Raw genomic sequence first — 17904 nt, forward strand, 5'->3', positions numbered from 1 at the left:
GGTTTTTTATGTTTTTTGTTTGTTTGTTTCAGTGGAGATTTTTTAGTTGTTTTCCTTTTTTTTTTTAACTAAACAACTCAGAGCAGGCTCAGGAATTGTTAGCACAAGCAGTAGAAGATTGGGTACATTAACAAAGGCAAGTTAGAGAGGAAAGCCACCATAATCATCTGCCATTCAGTCTCTCATGTTGAGGTTACCTGATCTTGTTAGTAAATTGAGTTATTTCTGAGACTTGCGTCTCTTGGGTGCTGAAAACATGTCTGCATCTGTTTTGACCACATCTGAAAGTACACTTCAAACAATGAACTTCCCTCTGAGTTGGTCTTACTTACTTAGACTCGCTTATTATGCCCAGGATTTCTGGGTGCAGAATGGAAAAAAAAGCTTTGTTAATGAAATCTGCCCATTAAGAAGACAATGAAGTGGTGAGCAGCAGGAAGGGAGGAAAACGTAGTGGCTTCTACAATCCTAAAAAACACTTATTTGATCTGTTGTGGTCACTTTTACTAGTGAGGTGTTTGTGTGTTTCAGAAACCTTCAACAGTGGTTGATTTAGAAAGCCAATGCACAGTGAAAAGCAAAGGCTTTTTTGGATGAATTTTATGATAGATAAATCCATGTTTTCTGGTGTTCAGTGCACTTGTGGATGTACATCACATAATCAGAAAAGGTTAAATTGGGCTTCCAACTTGAAAAATTGTTTTTGTCAACCCATGTCCCTGCTGACTGCAGGGAATTTGAACAAGATGACCTTTGAGGGGTCCCTTCTAACCCCTAATGCAATCTCTGCACTCAGAAGTGCGGATTTCAATCTGTAAGCTTCCATACATATTTTAAGAAAAGAAAAGGAATGTGGAAGTTGAATTGCCTGAAAATTAAGATCTTTATCATCATCACTCATTCCTATGAAAAATCTGGAGACTCTTTTCTGGGGGAATGTAGGGCAGTCCTGTGGCCTGTAAGGCATATGACAGTAAGAATAAACAAGGTAGTTTTGATCAGTAGTTAAGCCTTACTGAGCATTTTCCAGTGATCTTCCTCTTCTATTCTTCCCATGTGTAAGGGGGGAAAAAAAGGAGGAGGGCCAAAGCACAAGTCAGTTATCGTGTAGTTTTCTGCTTAAAATCTGCAGATTGCTGGAGGTCTGTGATTTTAAGGAGTCTGTTAAAAGATGAACATTGAAAACCAAGCCTGTTTCTCCTCTGCTTTAGTAACATTAAGTAATTCAAACCTTCACATCGAAGAACCCACAGGTTGCAAGTACTAGTTGGCTGCGTTTATTCCTTTTTTACTTCCTCTTTGCAACAACTAGCAAAAAAAAAAAGTTAGAAATAATTTAATCTCACTAGGCAAAAAAAAAAGAAATTAACTTTCTGACTTTTTATTACTTAACCCCCCCTCAAATCCTCAAATTAAAAAAAAAAAACAAACCACACTGGAGGAAATAAATTAGTGTCTTCAAAGTACTACATCTAAATTGAGAAAGTTCATCAGTATCAGATCTTGGATAATTGTTTTCTTGATGGTGTTTGGTTTGGATCTTGAAATGTAAAGGGCCCTTGGGTTTCTAGGAATGCACTCAGCACAAAGAAAGGGTATTCACTACTATAGCACAGTCTTGCTGTGAGTTGAATCCTTTCTTTTGATGTCTTAACAATTCCAAGAATGTGTACATAGCAATGGTACTAATAATCTGAGGTGTGTATTTGAATTTCTGCTTGTGTACTCTTGTCTTTCCAGGCAGACTTTACAAAGAGGAGTTTTTGAAGCCTAGATCTGAAGAAGAAGAAGGCTGTTCTCACCCCTTCTAAACAGTCTCCTAGCTGTTGAAAATACTATGCTTGTCAGAAGAGCACAATTAAATGTTATGATGTTTTAAAATGAAATGTATGATTTGCAGCTAACCAAATACCTGGTTAGAGCTGCAGTGTAGTGTTTCATTTGCTGGCTTCATTCTCATGCTTCCTGGGCACCCGTGTTTGGATCTTGGTGGAGTTCAGATATACTAGGTTTGTTATACCTGTGACCTAACGTGATAGATCTCTTCACGTGTTGCTTGTCAGCTTCTACTTGTCCCTGCAGGTTCTGAATTGTTCCCGCTTCCTTTTCAGAGGTGGCTTATCAGCTTGTTAGACACTACCTGTGAAAGATTGCCTGAGGCTTCCCTAAGCATGTTAGCATTTGCCCACGGATAAGCAAACCAGCTTACAGGTTGTTAAAGTAGTTTATTTCACATGCATCCCTGGAGGCTTTCATGAAAGATATGTACAAAGACAATGAGAAGGTACTTTGAAAAAACCTTTAGGTGAAGATACAACTCCAGCAGCCTCAGCACCGCAGGTGTAACGGAACTTGTTAGTCTTGGATGCGCAGTGTATTTGTGCTGCTGCCCTTCTAGTCACTGGTGGGTGGGCAGTATCAGAGTAAGTACACCAACAGTGGGTATCAGGATCATACCACGTCTCCTAAACGGTTCATTTGGAGAAGCAGTGACTCAGAGTCCTGGATGATGTTCTGGAGCCCCCAACACAAGAAGGACATGGAACTGTTAGAGTCCAGAGGAGGCCACAAAGATGCTCAGAGGGCTGGAGCAGCTCTGCTATGAGGACAGGCTATGAGAGTTGGGGCTCTGCAGCCTGGAGAGAAGAGAAGGTTTTGAGGAAACCTCATAGTGGCCTTCCAGTGTCTGAAGGGGGCCTATAGGAGGGATGGGGAGAGACTATTTACAAGATCTTGTAATGACAGCAATGGGTTTAAACTGGCAGAGGGAAGGTTTAAACTAGATGTTAGGAAATAAATTCTTTCCAGTGAGGGTGGTGAGACACTGGCACAGGTTGCCAAGGGAGGCTGTGGCTGCTCCCTCCCTGGAGGTGTTCAAGGCCAGGTTGGATGAGGCCTTGAGCAACCTGTTCTGGTGGGAGGTGTCCCTGCCTATGGCAGGGGGGGTTGGAACTGGATGATTTTTGTGATCCCTTCCAACCTAAACCATTCTGTCTTGAGGTCTGTGTGACTTCTGCAAGGAAGGGTTGTTTGCCCCTCTTCCCTGATATATAGAAGAAGCTGTTCTGGTTCAAGGGTCCATAGAGCAGAGCCAGTTGTCTCAAATAACATTTTGAGTTCTTAGAGTGAACCAGCACATTAGCTCATCCAGCTGCATTTCATTTTGGTTAATCATTTCCAGCCTTTGAAAAACTTGCTAAGTTGAGTTTCTCTGCAGTTTGTTTGTGGGATTTTTCTGCAAAATGAAAGTTGAGTAGTAAGGCAAGACTTAGCCCAATTCTCAAAAACTCCACGTTAGGCAGACTTAGGAAAAATATTTCAGTGTTTGCAATTGTGGAATACGAGTTCTGTTAGTACCTGGACAGGCATCTAATCTGATCAGACTCAAGTTCTAGTACAGGTGAGCAAGTAGTCCCTGTTTGCTTCTCAAAACCCCTGAGCCTAGCTTTTGTGATGAGAAGGCTGTGTGGCAGTTACGCTTGTAGCCCTTACGGACTGGATGTCAAATGCTGGCTGCTGCTTCTGTGCTCTTCCACACTTGTGGTTGTGTTCCATAGCAGATGTGAGTGTTGGAGCAATGTGTGCTGCTGTGTGGCTAAATGGGTCTGGAGACCTGTCTGTTGTGAAGTAGCACACAAGACCTAATGCAAGACAGTACCTCAAATGCAATATTAGAAGTTCTCCCCTAGCCCCCAAACTCAGCATGAACTAATGATACTGTGAGGCTCAGGGGTGACCTTACTACTGCCTACAACTACCTGAAGGGACATTGTAGCCAGGTGGGGGGTGGCCTCTTCTCCCAGGCAACCAGCAATAGAACAAGGGGACACAGTCTCAAGTTGTGCCAGGGAAAGTATAGGCTGGATATTAGGAAGAAGTTCTTCACAGAGAGAGTGATTTCCCATTGGAATGGGCTGCCCAGGGAGGTGGTGGAGGCATCGTCCCTAGGAGTCTTCAAGAAAAGACTGGATGAGGCACTTAGTGCCATGGTCTAGTTGATTGGTTAGGGCTGGGTGCTAGGTTGGCCTGGATGATCTTGGAGGTCTTTTCCAACTTGGTTGATTCTATGATTCTATGATTCTATGAAAGTCTGAGCAGTGTGGGAAAGGCCTTTTTGACCAAGTTTTCTATATGTCCTATCAAAATGCCATTAAAAACTTAACAGCAGACTTCTATTGTAGGAGTTTATAGCTTCTTCCTTTGGTATGCAGTGCTGTGATTGCATTTTCCCAGCAAATGCTTTCCATTCCTGGTGTTACTTTTTTTTTTTTTCCCCATGAGGGAATTTTTCTACAATTTAGAAATTAATGGAAGGTAGAAAGCAGAAAGTACACAAAATAGAAGAGGAGCTGTTACTCTGAAGATGGTAATCCCCATTGCATAGAGAAAACCTTTTTAATACTTTTCTTTCCCTAGCAGGAAAACTGCTTAGTATGAGGCAGGAACAAATACAGCTGTTCAGAGTCTAAATCATTCTATGTACAACATATGTGCTTACCCAGGAAGGGAGGTGGATAGAGTATCTTCAATATGATTTCTCAGTTTAGCTCTCCTAGCAGTGGCTGTGAAATACCTGCATTTCCTCTGGCTTTATTTATAGTTGCCTATAAATACTTCTGAAACCCAGGCTCTTAAGTATCACTTAATTCTGTCATACTAGACTTAATTACACTGATAATAAATAGATGTTAGTGTATTTTTAGCTAAGCATGCTGTCCTGATGCTTCCTGTGCATGAAGCACCTAACAACTTAAATGTCAGTATCTGAAGGCCCTCAAAGTTCTGTAAAACACTGCTAGAAAACTACCACAACTGAGCTAGTTTCCTTAATTACAAATCACATCTTGATGCATTATGGCCATATGTGTTGGTTTTAATAAAGTGTTTGGGGAAAGATTGTTCTGGGGCTGCTCTTAATAGGAGACAAAAGATTGTAACTGGCAGTTTCTTGAGACTGAACACTTCTTAAACTGATTGCCTCAGATCTCAGAAAAGCATTCCATCTTGCTTGCATCAAAGCATAAGTATCATCAAAAGGACTGTTTCTAGGACTTGATCAGTAAATCCTGACATAAACAGTACGTAATGTATTACTCTTGTTCAGAGAGACTTGCAGGTAGTCTTGTCAGCTGTTAACTCATGTCCAAACACCACAAGTGTTAGATACTGGGCGAGACATGGTCAGAATACAACAGATTAAATATTTGGGAGGTGTTAAAGGAGAGCTTGCAATCAGTAGTAGTTCTGGTCTGTTTGCATCTGGATGGGAAAGGCAAATCTTTGTAATCTTAAATATTTGGAAATGCAGCATGTTATGTTTTCACTCATTCAGTTTTTGAGAGGCTCTTAGGTTATTTTTGGAGAAAGGTGGATGTTGAGAAAGTTTGTTGGTAGATTTCTTGTGGGTCTTTGTGTTTTTTTCTATTGTCCAATTTTGTATCTTTCTTTTAAATGGGGTTTAAAACTCTGGAGCAAAACCTTTACTTAATCTTTGGTTTAGGAGTGTACTTTATTGGCCCTTTAATGCTCACTGCTTTATGAATGTATCCTGAAGCAAATGGTATCGTATGCCTCTTCTCAACACCCTTCCCAATGAACTTAGGATGGTCTGAACTGGCTAAAAAATATGCAGCTGCAGTTACTATTACCTCTGCTTTTTCTAGCTTTACTTTAAATGGAGGATATACCTGACTATTACACCTGTTGCTCTTACCACTTCCCAAATAGAAGAGAAAGATAATTCTCAGAATTACATGTTCTTGTTTGGGCAGCAATGCTTTCTGCAGGTGGCAGGTTATAAGAAGCCCAACTGTATGTGTAAAACTTTCCTCTTGCCTTTGAGGCATTTTTACATTTGGTGTACATCTGGATCATATTTCTAGAACCAAAGGCAGCAGTGTTTTGCTTTACAGATTCACAGATTGCATTGGGTTGGAAGAGACCCTCAAATGTCATCCTGTTTAACCCCACCATGTAGATCAGGCCACCCAGGGCCACAGTGAGTCTGATCCTGAGGAATAGGACCTCAACCACATCCCTGAGCAACCTGTTCCAGCATTTTGCCGCTATCATTGTAAAGAACTTCCTCATTATGTACAACCTAAATCTACCCTGCTCCAGTTTAAAAATGTTGCCCCTTGTCTTGTCACTACAAGCCTGTCTTAACAGTCCTTCCTCAGCCTTCCTGTAGGTTTCCTTCAGATACTGAAATGTACTTGTAAGGTCTTCCTGGAGCCTCTGTTCTCTGGGCTCAACAGCCCAAATTCTTTCAGCCTGTCTTCTTGGGAGGTGCTGCAGCCCTCTGATCATCTTCATGACTCTCCTCTGGACCTGCTCCAGCAGATTGGGCTCCCAGAGCTGGATGCAGTACTCCAGGTGAGGTCTTACTAGAGCATCACAGAGTGGCAGAATCACCTCTCTTAACCTGCTGGCCATGTTTCTTTTGATACAGCCCAGGATATGATTTACTCTCTGTGCTGGAAGTGCACATTGTCAGGTCATATCTAGCTTCTTACCTGCCAATACCCTCAAGTCTGTTTCTGCAGAGCTGCTCTTAACTTCGTCATTCCTGAGGGTTGCCCCAACCTAGGTTCAGGACCTTGCACTTTGCCTTATGGAACCTCTTCAGCCTGACTAGGTTGTGCTGGATAGCAATTGATATGTATTCCATGTATCCCTCTACCTGTGTTCTTTTATTGTGACTTATATACTCCTCTTGTAGGGCTGTTTCTTAGTTTTTTATAACAAACATAGTATGCAAACTTTACCCTGTTAGTACAGACTTCATTTGCTGCATAGTGCCAGTCACACTTGAAACAGCTGTTAGAACAAGACATGGACCTGTTGGTGTGGGTCCCTAAGGACTTCAGAGTTGGACTCAGTGATCCAGCTAGGCTCTCACTAGAGTGGAGTGGATAAATCACCTCCCTTGACCTGATGGATGCACTTCTTTTAATGCAGGACAAGATGCAGCCCACTTTCTGGGCTGCAAGCTCTTGTTGCCAGCTCACATCCAGTTTTTCCATGCACCAGTATCTCTCAAGTTATTTTCTGCAGTGCTCTTCTCAATGTTTCATTTGTCTACATTGATACTGGAGATGTCCTAGCTGGTGATGGACCTTCCAAACTGTCTGCTGCTGCTTGCCTCACTTTATGTAGGGAGGTATAGAGGGTTTCTCTGCAAATCTGATGATCCCTTCTGAAGAGACCACAAAAGAAGTGCTAGAATTCTACATTTTGCCCATGTCTCAAATGAAAGTGTTTCTGAAAATGCTTTGTAAGACTTTATAAAAAAACAACCTGAACTGACATCTTCATAAATGATCTAATTTGCATACCTTTCTAGTAACACATGGGATTAAAATGCCCTTGATGACTTGTAAGGGATTTTTCAGATTCTTTTTGCTCTGCAGTGTTACTTGCATATACCTTCTGGGGGGAGTTGGATTTTTTTATTGGGTTTTGGGGTTGTTTTTGTTCAGGGCTATGCAGAACATTTAAAAACTTTTACTGCTATAAACTTGCAGCCCAGGACCTGTGCCCTACTAGTATTTCATTAGTTTTAGGCCACTGGTATTTTATGTATACTTTGGAGAAGTCAGTAACTTTTGTTTGCATAGCATTAGGTGGTTGTTTGCTTAAAAATCAGTTGAGGAAACAAAGTTGTGACCCTTTGTCAGATTGGTTTTCTTCAGTGTTTGGCCTCATGCTCTCTGTAGGCTTTGTGCCCGTGATTAGTCAAGAATTCACCAGCAGGGTTTGTTAGATTAGCTACTGTAAAGTATTTGATAGTTTGGTATACCTCAAGCTTTGGAATGGGCTGCCCAGGGAGAGGTGGTGGAGTCACCATCCCTGGAGGTGTTCAAGAAAAGCCTGGATGAGGCACTTAGTGCCATGGTCTAGTTGACTGGATAGGGCTGGGGGATAGGTTGGAGTGGATGATCTTGGAGGTCTCTTCCAACCTGGTTGATTCTATGATCTACAATGTAAGAATTCAGGAGAGCTGAATAGTGCAGCTGGTTTTGGTAGCCATTCAGTATTAGTCAGAATTTCCACTGAAGTGATGTTAATTGGTATGTTTTGGGGCTTCTCATTCCTCCTCTAGAACCTTTGGGGATCTTATGCTTATAAATACTCAAAGGGTGAGTATCAGAAGGATGGGACCAGTCTGTTTTCATTGACAAGATGAGGTAATGGACACAAACTTGAACACAGAAAGTGCCATCTAAACATGAGGAAGAACTTCTTTGAGAGTGGTAGAGCACTGGAACAGGCTGCCTAGAGAGGTGGTAGAATTTTCATCTCTGGAGTTGTTCAAAAGCCACTTGGACACCATCCTGTGCAACCTGCTGTAGATGAACTTGCTCTGGCAGGAGGGTTGGACTAGATCATCTCCAGAGGTCTCTTGCAGCCCCTATCTTTCTGTGATTCTGTAATGTACCTGAAGGTGTTCAGATGTTTGCTTAGTTTGCTCTCTAAGTAGGACTCTTGTTTTTGTAATACGATAATATTTTCACTGGAATGGCATCAGAGGTTCATAGGCTTTGGAGTTAAAGTTTGATGAACTGAGAGACTCTTAAAGGGACAGATTTGTAATGTGAATTGTCAGAAGTGGCCTTGCCACAGAACTGGTAGGTTAGGTAGAACAGAAGCTGGAGACACAGGGCATGTTACGCCAATAGGGCTGAGGTGTTCTAACACTTAACCTCAGAATTACATGAATTACTTCCCTCAGCAAGCATCTTTGAACTCCTGGGGATGTGGTTTGCAATGCAGTTCTGCAGGCACTTTAAACCATGCTGCTGCTGAAAGGAGCACTCTGCCCTCCTTTCTCTTTGGTCTGTACCTTACCCCTTTTGCCACCAGAATGGTTAATACAGCTGTGCCGTGGGCTGGATAAAGCAACTGATCATGAGGAAAACTGGAAATAGCAAAGATCACTTTCTCTACAACTCCAATGTAACCCACATCGGGTAAATATCTTGGAAAATCAAGAAGGAGGCAAGGACAGTTGAAAAGGGACAGTTTAAGAAGGACAGGGATCTGCTGGAGAGGGTCCAGCAGAGGGCTACAAGGATGATTAGGGGACTGGAGCACTGCCTTATGAGGAGAGGCTGAGGGACCTGGGGCTTTTTAGTCTGGAGAAGAGAAGACTGAGAGGGGATTTAAGAAATGTTTATAAATATCTGAGGGCTGGGGGTCAGGAGGGGGTGGGACAGGCTCTGCTCACTTGCTCCTTGAGATAGGACAAGGAGCAATGGATGCAAGCTGCAGCACAGGAGGTTCCACCTCAACACAAGGGGGAACTTATTTACTGTAAGGGTCACAGAGCACTGGAACAAGCTCCCCAGAGAGGTTGTGGAGTCTTCTTCTCTGTAGACTTTCAAGGCCTGTCTGGATGTGCTCCTCTATGACCTGAGCTAGATTATATGGTTCTGCTGTGGCAGGGGGGTTGATGATCTCTTTGGGTCTCTCTTCCTACTCCTCACATCCTGTGATCCTGTGACAGACAGGACTGAATTTGTTGGTGATAATGATGGCTTTTATGCTGGTCTAGGATGTTTGAAACTACAGAGTTGAAATTCAGTCCTGCATCTCACTAGATAATGGTTAACACATTAAAAATATAAAACTCCTATACTCCTTGGTAAGGCAGTTTGTAGTTCATTCTGAGGGGCAGGATTGCACATTCTTCTCATATTTATTTAACAGCTTGTTCAAGAAGGTACTTCTGCAATTCTGCCTTGCTTGCTCTTGGGATAGAAGAGGGATCTCATTGTTTATTCATCTTTGGTGTTTTGGACAAATTTTTGGTCTCCTGCAGCCTGCACGCAGCTGGTCTCTGGCCAGCGTGATCCAAGGAGGAGTGTAGAGCATGGTGTAGTACAAGGCAGACAAGCTGAGATGAGTGTGGAGTTCAGAATCCAAATGTCCTTGCAAATTGTTTGACAGTTAACTTGCATCTGAATGGCAACCTTTTTTTCTCTAAATTCTAGGGGAAAAAACCCACATAATTGAGAATGTTTCAATTATGAATACAGTTGATATTTTTGAATGTTTCATGTTTTTAAAAGACAAATACCTCTTTTCATGTAAAAAGTCTGCTGCTGGTCATTGTTTCTTAAAACCTGCCTTAATCAGTTGGATAAAATTGACCTATAAGTGTGTTTACTTGCCTGGCAGTACAAAAGCTTTGTGAGATTTCCAATGCCAACAAATCCAAAACAACACTGATATTTCTACTGTTGGCATCCTCAGGTTTTACTGTGTATGTAACATGAAAGCTTGTTGAGAGACTGCTGCACTTTAGCCACAACAACCCCATGCAGAGATACAGGCTGGGGTCGGAGTGGCTGGAGAGCAGCCAGACAGAGAGGGATATGGGGGTGCTGATTGATACCCACCTGAACATGAGCCAGCAGTGTGCCCAGGTGGCCAAGAGAGCCAGTGGCATCCTGGCCTGCATCAGGAATGGTGTGGTCAGCAGGAGCAGGGAGGTCATTCTGCCCCTGTACTCTGCACTGGTTAGACCACACCTTGAGTCCTGTGTTCAGTTCTGGGCCCCCCAGTTTAGGAGGGACATTGAGATGCTTGAGTGTCCAGAGAAGGGCAACGAGGCTGGTGAGAGGCCTTGAGCACAGCCCTACGAGGAGAGGCTGAGGGAGCTGGGATTGGTTAGCCTGGAGAAGAGGAGGCTCAGGGGTGACCTTATTGCTGTCTACAACTACCTGAAGGGGCATTGTAGCCAGGAGGGGGTTGGTCTCTTCTCCCAGGCAACCAGCAATAGAACAAGGAGTCATAGTCTGAAGTTTTGCCAGGGAAAGTATAGGCTGGATGTTGGGAGGAAGTTCTTGACAGAGAGAGTGATTGGCATTGGAATAAGCTGCCCAGGGAGGTGGTGGAGGCAGCATCCCTTGAGGTCTTCAAGAAGAGATTGGCTGAGGCACTTGGTGCCATGGTCTAGTTGAGTGGCTAGGGCTGGGTGCTAGGTTGGACTGGCTGATCTTGGAGGTCTCTTCCAACCTGGTTGATTCTATGATTCTCTTCTCATTGACAGATAACCACTCTTATTAATCATAAGGATAAACCAAAGCGTTCCGACAAGACTCTGCAAGCGATCCAGCGCGTTGGCCAAGCAGTTAACCTGGCAGTCGGAAGGTTTGTTACAGTAGGTGAAGCTATCGCCAATGAAAATCATGAACTGAAAGAGGAAATGAGTGTTGCTTGCATCGAAGCAAGGAGGGCAGGTATGTAGTTACTCATGGAGTTGTGCTTGTGCTATTTTTGTCACACTGTTTGTGGTACTGGGAATAAGGTAATGACTTCATTCTGTAACTACCTTCTGGTTCATTCAAGGCCTGTTCTGTTACCTGATTTTGTCACTTAAATTGTTGTCATTTCATGAGCAGGGAATGGAATTATGCGTTGGCTTTGATTTTTATAGGATCTTTTGACACATGAATTACCTGGCTGCTCTTTGTTTTATGGGGTAGCTACAGGCAAAGAGCAGATTTTTTGAGAACACAGCATTAGAGTTTATTGCTCTCAAGATATAACATTGGAGCATTTAAAGTAATTCAAGTGTTACACTATTGAGGTCACTGTGTTCCGAATCTGAGCATTTGAATGAAGGTCAGTGTCAATCCATATCTCGTCAGGACTCAGTAAGATGACTCACATCAGTCATCTAATGACTCCTCTCAGTAAGAATGAAAATTATATCATACTTGCCTTTTTGCTGGATTCAACTTTTGTTGGAAACTTGCTCTGTGTGTGGACTGAATTTGAAGTATGGATAACTGACTGACCTCCTGTGACCCTCCTCCACCCAGAAGCATCTGTGCAAGCAGGTAGATATTACATTCTCTGATACTGTAAGAGTCATAGTCATTGTCATGCTAGAAGCTCCTTGCCCAAATATTAAGTACTACTCCTTGAATGATATTTCAGTTGCTCCTAGTGAATGCATATTCTTACATCTGCTGTAGAGCCTTCAGTAAGTTGACAGCAGTGTGCCCAGGTGGCCAGGAGAGCCACTGGCATTCTGGCCTGTGTCAGGAATAGTGTGTCCAGAAGGACAAGGGAGATTATTCTTCCCCTGTACTCAACACTGGTCAGGCCATACCTATGTCAAGTTCTGGGCTCCTCAATTCAAGAGTGATGTGGAGGTACTAAAATATGTCCAGATAAGGGTGATGAAGCTGGTGAGGGGCCTGGTACACAAGCATGTGTCTGAGGAGAGGCTGAGGGAGCTGGGGTTGTTTAGCCTGGAGGAGTCTCATTGCTGTCTACAATGACCTGAAGGAAGCTTATGGCCAGATGGGGGTCAGTCTCTTCTCCCAGACAACCAGCAACAGAACAAGGGGACACAGTCTCAAGTTGTGCCAGGGGAGGTCTAGGCTGGATGTTAGGAGAAAGTTCTTGACTGATTGGCATTGGAATGGGCTGCCTGTGGGGAGGTGGAGTTGCCATCCCTGGAGGCATTCAAGAAAAGCCTGGCTGAGGCACTTAGTGCCATGGTCTAGTTGACTGGCTAGGGCTGGGTGCTAGGTTGGAGTGGATGATCTTGGAGGTCTCTTCCAACCTGACTGATTCTATGACAGTAAGTCCAGTAAATTTGGCTGCAAATAGAAATGTCCTAATTTGAAAACATTCCATCAGTTACATGAAGCATGTGCTTTTTCTTCAGGCATCCAAGTAGAATGCTGACAAGCCAAAATGGCCAGTTTATGTTGGTAATATCAGCTCCTAAAAGACCAGCACAGTCCCTATCTCTCTTTATTGACTTGCTGTTACGCTGTGGCCAAGTGCTTTTTTTACCTCCCCATTGGTATACCTATGAAGAACTCAGAATCCAAAAATAGTCTGCAGTATTTTCTCTCACGAAATGGTTGTACTTTTTTTACACTTTCAAGCTTTATTTCCTGTTACACAGTAATGTGCCTCAGTCGAGAGGAGTGAAGATACAGACTGTTTAGTTTTCTGTCAAGCCTTACATTTACCTTGGCACAGGTCAGTTATTTTTCTTTGAGCTATCTGTTTGAGGTCTAACTGAAGAATTACGTGGGAAATTCAGGACATCAGAAAGTTTGCTGCTGGTTTTTTTGTTCAATTCTTACTTTGTGCCAGTATTGTCTCTGTAGACTGTTAAGTGCTAGACAAATTAAGGCAGTCCTTTGTGCAGATGAATTCTTATGGATAACTGTCCTCTGAATTCAGCCTCTGAATGCAGTTGCTCATGTGCCATTTTGAACAGCTTTGGTGCTCCTAAGCAAGCCAGGAAAATCTCCTAGCAAATTACAACCAAGTATATCAACTTACATAAAATAGTCCCATGTTTTGATGGGCAGCAGAAAGACCTTCCTATTTAGAACAGAGGATGCTGTAGAGTGGTTTATACTTCTTTTTAGCCAATAAATTAGATTGTGCCCCAGAAATTAAAGGGAGACTTTGTTAGGTGTAGATAGATTTCAGTACTAAAAGATTTAGAACATTAAGGATCTCAGTTGCTAAGAAAAGTAGGAAGTCTTTAAATCAGTTGCATATCCTGAAGAGGCTTTGAGAGATGGCAGATGTTATCAGTCTCTTATGAAGGGTATAATCAGTGATCTGAAGTGTTTCAGACTTGTTATGACTATTTCCTTGTAATAAAACTTGTAATTTTGTTGACTCAAAATAGAATCATAAAACACTGCAGAGGGTTGTGTAGCAGATTTTGCCTAACATTAGTCTTGCACTGTGACGGTGTTTACAGTGGCAGTGTGGTAGTGGAATGTAACTCAAAGAAGCATATTTTTAGATGTCCATCTGTGATTTTGTTTTTTCCTTTTTAAATACTTTTTTTTCTCTCCAAACCCCAAGGAGAACTGGTTAATTTAAAAGAGGAAACACATCAAGAACAAGTTAATCTCTTAACATTTTCACAATTTTCTGCCAGTTGACTATGTAGCCCTAAAGGAAGATGGGGAGTAAAATGGAAGCAATAAATTGCACTCCTCTTTTTCTCTTGGTTTGGTTTTATTGTTTGGGTTGTTTTTTTTTAGTAGAGAAAAGACTAAGAAGGTTCAAAGCAATTTGAAATGGATGTTTAACTCTGAGAATGGAGAATGCAATTTTTTGTGTATGTCTTACAGTTTTTTACCATCTTTACAGTGGCAAAAGTGTTTTCTGATCTTGTGCATTGCTTTTTGTCCTATCATCACATACCTCTGGGAGCAGTCTCTTTGTCTTCTCCATATTTGCCATTGTTAAGTAGGTAGGTGCAAACTGCAGTAAACTCTGCTACTGGCCTTGTCTTGAGATGGAACACACCTGCTTCTTCAGCCTGTTTCCTCATGTCATCACTCTGCTTTGTCAATATTTTCTATATTCCTGGGGAGCTCAGAACTGGACATGCTACACCAGATACTGTCTCAAGTGTCTTCTCTCCTGTCTCTGACAGCATCGTGTTGGGTAGCCCTCCCTTGAACATTGTGAAGTGCAGTAGTCTCACTATAATGCTCTAGTCCTGTAAGTTACAGAGTTGCTGTTTGAAATCCCTTTATTCTTCATATCTGAAGAATAGGCAATTCCATAGATTATCAGACTACTAACTGAAATTTAGAGAGTGGAGGGGAAAGCATAGTCTGTCCTTTCTTGCTGCATCCCACCCCTTCCTTCAGTGGTTTGATGCTGCCAGTGTCGATAATTATTTGACTTCTGCTATTAAAATTGGAAAATAGCTCCCATTAATGATTTATCTGTCCACACTCACCCAACTCCACCCCTTCCACCTTACTACTGTAAGAAAATGAGCATATGTTACAGACAGAGGAATGATGCAGGGCTCGGTAGTCCAAATTTAAATATGGAGAGGGTGCCACCAGCAGTCAGTAGAAGGAAGCGAAGAGAAATACAGTTGTAGGTAGTTTGGAAACTGTTCACAGAATCACAGAATTAACCAGGATGGAAAAGACCTCTAGGATCATCTAGTCCAACCTAGCACCTAACCCTTCCAGTTAACTAAGCCATGGCACTAAGTGCCTCATCCAGCCTAGATACACAGCCATAGACACAGAGGCTGCTAAACACGTTCTGCACAGAATAAATGTTTAATCAATGAGCCATTAATGTTGCAAAACATTAATGAATGTTGTTGACTTGTGATTTTCATAAGAAACTTCTTCATTTCCAATTTTGCTTCTGTCTCCTAGAAACAGTAGGGGCAGAGATTTTTGAGCCTTACTGGTTTTGGGGGTTCTTTTTGTTTAACAGAGATATTTTGTTTGTTTGTTTTTCTCATTTCTTGAGCTAAGAAGTGAGATGATGATTCTCTGCCTTGCTCTAAATCTATACAGCTAGGGGTAAAAATAGGTAAATGGCATTCAGCTGAAGCCAACACTGCTTTGGGAAAGGACTTTAGTAGTGAAATTAAATTGCAGAGATGGCAAGGTGGCAGAAAGGCTTTGGTTTAGTATTAAATGAAGGTGGGGCAGGCATTTGCAGTGTTGCTTCTCTAGTGCAAAGAATCTAGTTTGACATTTCATTCTGGATCTGTCCTCGTGCTACTTTAGACTACCTTCAAGAGCTGGCACAGCCTTGCAAACAGGTTTGTGTTACTGTGCTGAAGTGTTTTAAATTACAAGTTAGTTACTGGTGTTGGCATCCAAGTGATTTATCCACTCAGGTTTACATTTGCTTGCTGGGTGCATGGTGCAGCTACAGATGTCGATGGGAGTTACAATGCTGTAGAGAGAGGAGATCCATCTCTCCTTAAGCCCAGTCCCCTATCCCTCAAAGGTAAAAGTTTTGTAACTATGAAATATTAATGATTTCTTGCTTCCTTTCCAGGTGAAACAATTGCAAAGCTTACAGACGTGACAAGCTTGGATCATCCAGAATCTGATAGCCACATAACAATCTTTACAGACAAAACGGGTGTGGTAAAAGCTGCAAGGTTGTTGCTTTCTTCTGTCACAAAGGTGCTGGTGTTAGCAGACAGAATTGTTATTAAGCAAATTATAACTTCCAGAAACAAGGTATTCATAGCTTCCTCTTTTTTTTTGGTTTGGTTTAAGTAATACCTGCAGGCAGTGCAAAAGTGTTGGCAAATGAAGCGGTGTTTACGTTGTGTCTCTAGGGGAAGTGCCTTGCATGTGTTTGCCTACCAGGTACCTGAAAGGGAATGGCTGTAAATCAGGAGAAATCAAATAACAATTTTCAGTCATCTTCTAAGTTTTATGTGACTTGTATTAGTCCACTGACCTCATATGCTGGACAAGACACTGGTTTACTGCTTATTTAATTTTGATGTGAGGTGGAAAGTGTCTGTCAGTAAAATGGTCAATAAAAGCTTCTGCTTGCTAGAGACAGGATGTTTGCTCTGTCAAGATCAAGACAAGAAGAGCAGTATCACAGTATCATCAGGGTTGGAAGAGACCTCACAGATCATCAAGTCCAACCCTTTACCACAGAGCTCAAGGCTAGACCATGGCACCAAGTGCCATGTCCAACCTTGCCTTGAAGTGCCCCAGGGACGGCGACTCCACCACCTCCCCGGGCAGCCCATTCCAGTGTCCAATGACTCTCTCAGTGAAGAACATTCTCCTCACCTCAATCTCCCCTGGCATTATGAATTGAGGCCTTGAGCACAGCCCTACGAGGAGAGGCTGAGGGAGCTGGGATTGGTTAGCCTGGAGAAGAGGAGGCTCAGGGGTGACCTTATTGCTGTCTACAACTACCTGAGGGGAGGTTGTGGCCAGGAGGAGGTTGCTCTCTTCTCTCAGGTGGCCAGCGCCAGAACAAGAGGACACAGCCTCAAGCTACACCTGGGGAAATTTAGGCTTGAGGTGAGGAGTCTTCATGAATTGAGTAGTTAAACCAGCTAAGGGCAAAGGACAGAAAAACAGTGTAGTGGCTGGACAATTCAAGAGAGATGTTGAGATACTGGAATGTGTCCAGAGAAGGGTGACAAAGCTGCTGAGAGGCTTAGAACACAAGCCTGGAGAAGAGGCTGAGGGAGAAGGCTTGGGGGTGACTTCATTGCTATCTACAAGTACCTGAAGGGAGTTTATAGCCAGGTGGGGGTTGGTCTCTCCTCCCAGGCAACCAGCAATAGAACAAGGGGACACAGTCTCAAGTTGTTCTGGGGTAGGTTGGATGTAAGGAGGAAATTATTCACAGAGAGAGAGATTTGCCATTGGAATGGGCTGCTCAGGGGGAGGTGGTGGAGTCATCGTCCCTGGAGGTGTTCAAGAAAAGCCTGGATGAGGCACTTGGTGCCATGGTCTAGTTGACTGGATGAGGCTGGATGATAGGTTGGACCAGATGATCTTGGAGGTCTCTTCCAGCCTGGCTGATTCTATGATGTTGCTGTGCAAACTGAAAATGATGGAGAACTTTTGGAACGGTGATCTGCTCCAGAACCCAGCCTCTGGATGATGATTACAGTGATCCTGTTCCTGCATTCTCTGCACTACACCTACCATCCTTATGTTCTTAGCTTGTGTGCATTTCTTAAATCCCTGCCTGCACCTTTCCTACCCTGCAAAATTTATTTTGCAGTCCATCAGACTTAGTGACTGCATCAGTGAGCTTCAAGTCCTGCTTCTCTTACTGTCCTCAGTCAGGTTAGGAGTCCCAGAACCGTTAACAGGGACATGACACATAGTGGGCATGTTGCTGCATTGTGTGGATTGGATCAAAATCTGCATGTGCCCTGTACTGGTGTCAGTCTGTGACTGTGGGAATGCGAGAAGAAGAAATGTAAGAAAAATAATGAGCTCTGTACAGAGCATTTGACCCTCATTCCCACAGCCTCAGCATGCCTTCCACAGGGGAGGAGATACAGTGCGACATGGGGGTACTGGTAGATAGTAGGCTGAAGATGAGCCAGCAGTGTGCTCAGGTGGCCAAGAGAGCCAGTGG

The 17904-nt window shown here is 43.0% G+C and overlaps 1 protein-coding gene across 1 annotated transcript in view; it reads left to right on the plus strand.

The window, feature by feature from the left end:
- CTNNAL1 (catenin alpha like 1) overlaps window positions 1-17904 on the plus strand; it is a 64999-nt gene that overhangs the window by 11572 nt on the left and 35523 nt on the right. Inside the window, exons 2-3 of the mRNA XM_064150060.1 lie at window positions 11057-11246; window positions 15829-16016. Of these exons, the coding sequence (XP_064006130.1) occupies window positions 11057-11246; window positions 15829-16016 (378 nt within the window). The remainder of the gene's footprint in view (window positions 1-11056; window positions 11247-15828; window positions 16017-17904) is intronic.

Source organism: Pogoniulus pusillus, chromosome 10 (genome assembly GCF_015220805.1).
Source record: "Pogoniulus pusillus isolate bPogPus1 chromosome 10, bPogPus1.pri, whole genome shotgun sequence".
NCBI lineage: Eukaryota > Metazoa > Chordata > Aves > Piciformes > Lybiidae > Pogoniulus > Pogoniulus pusillus.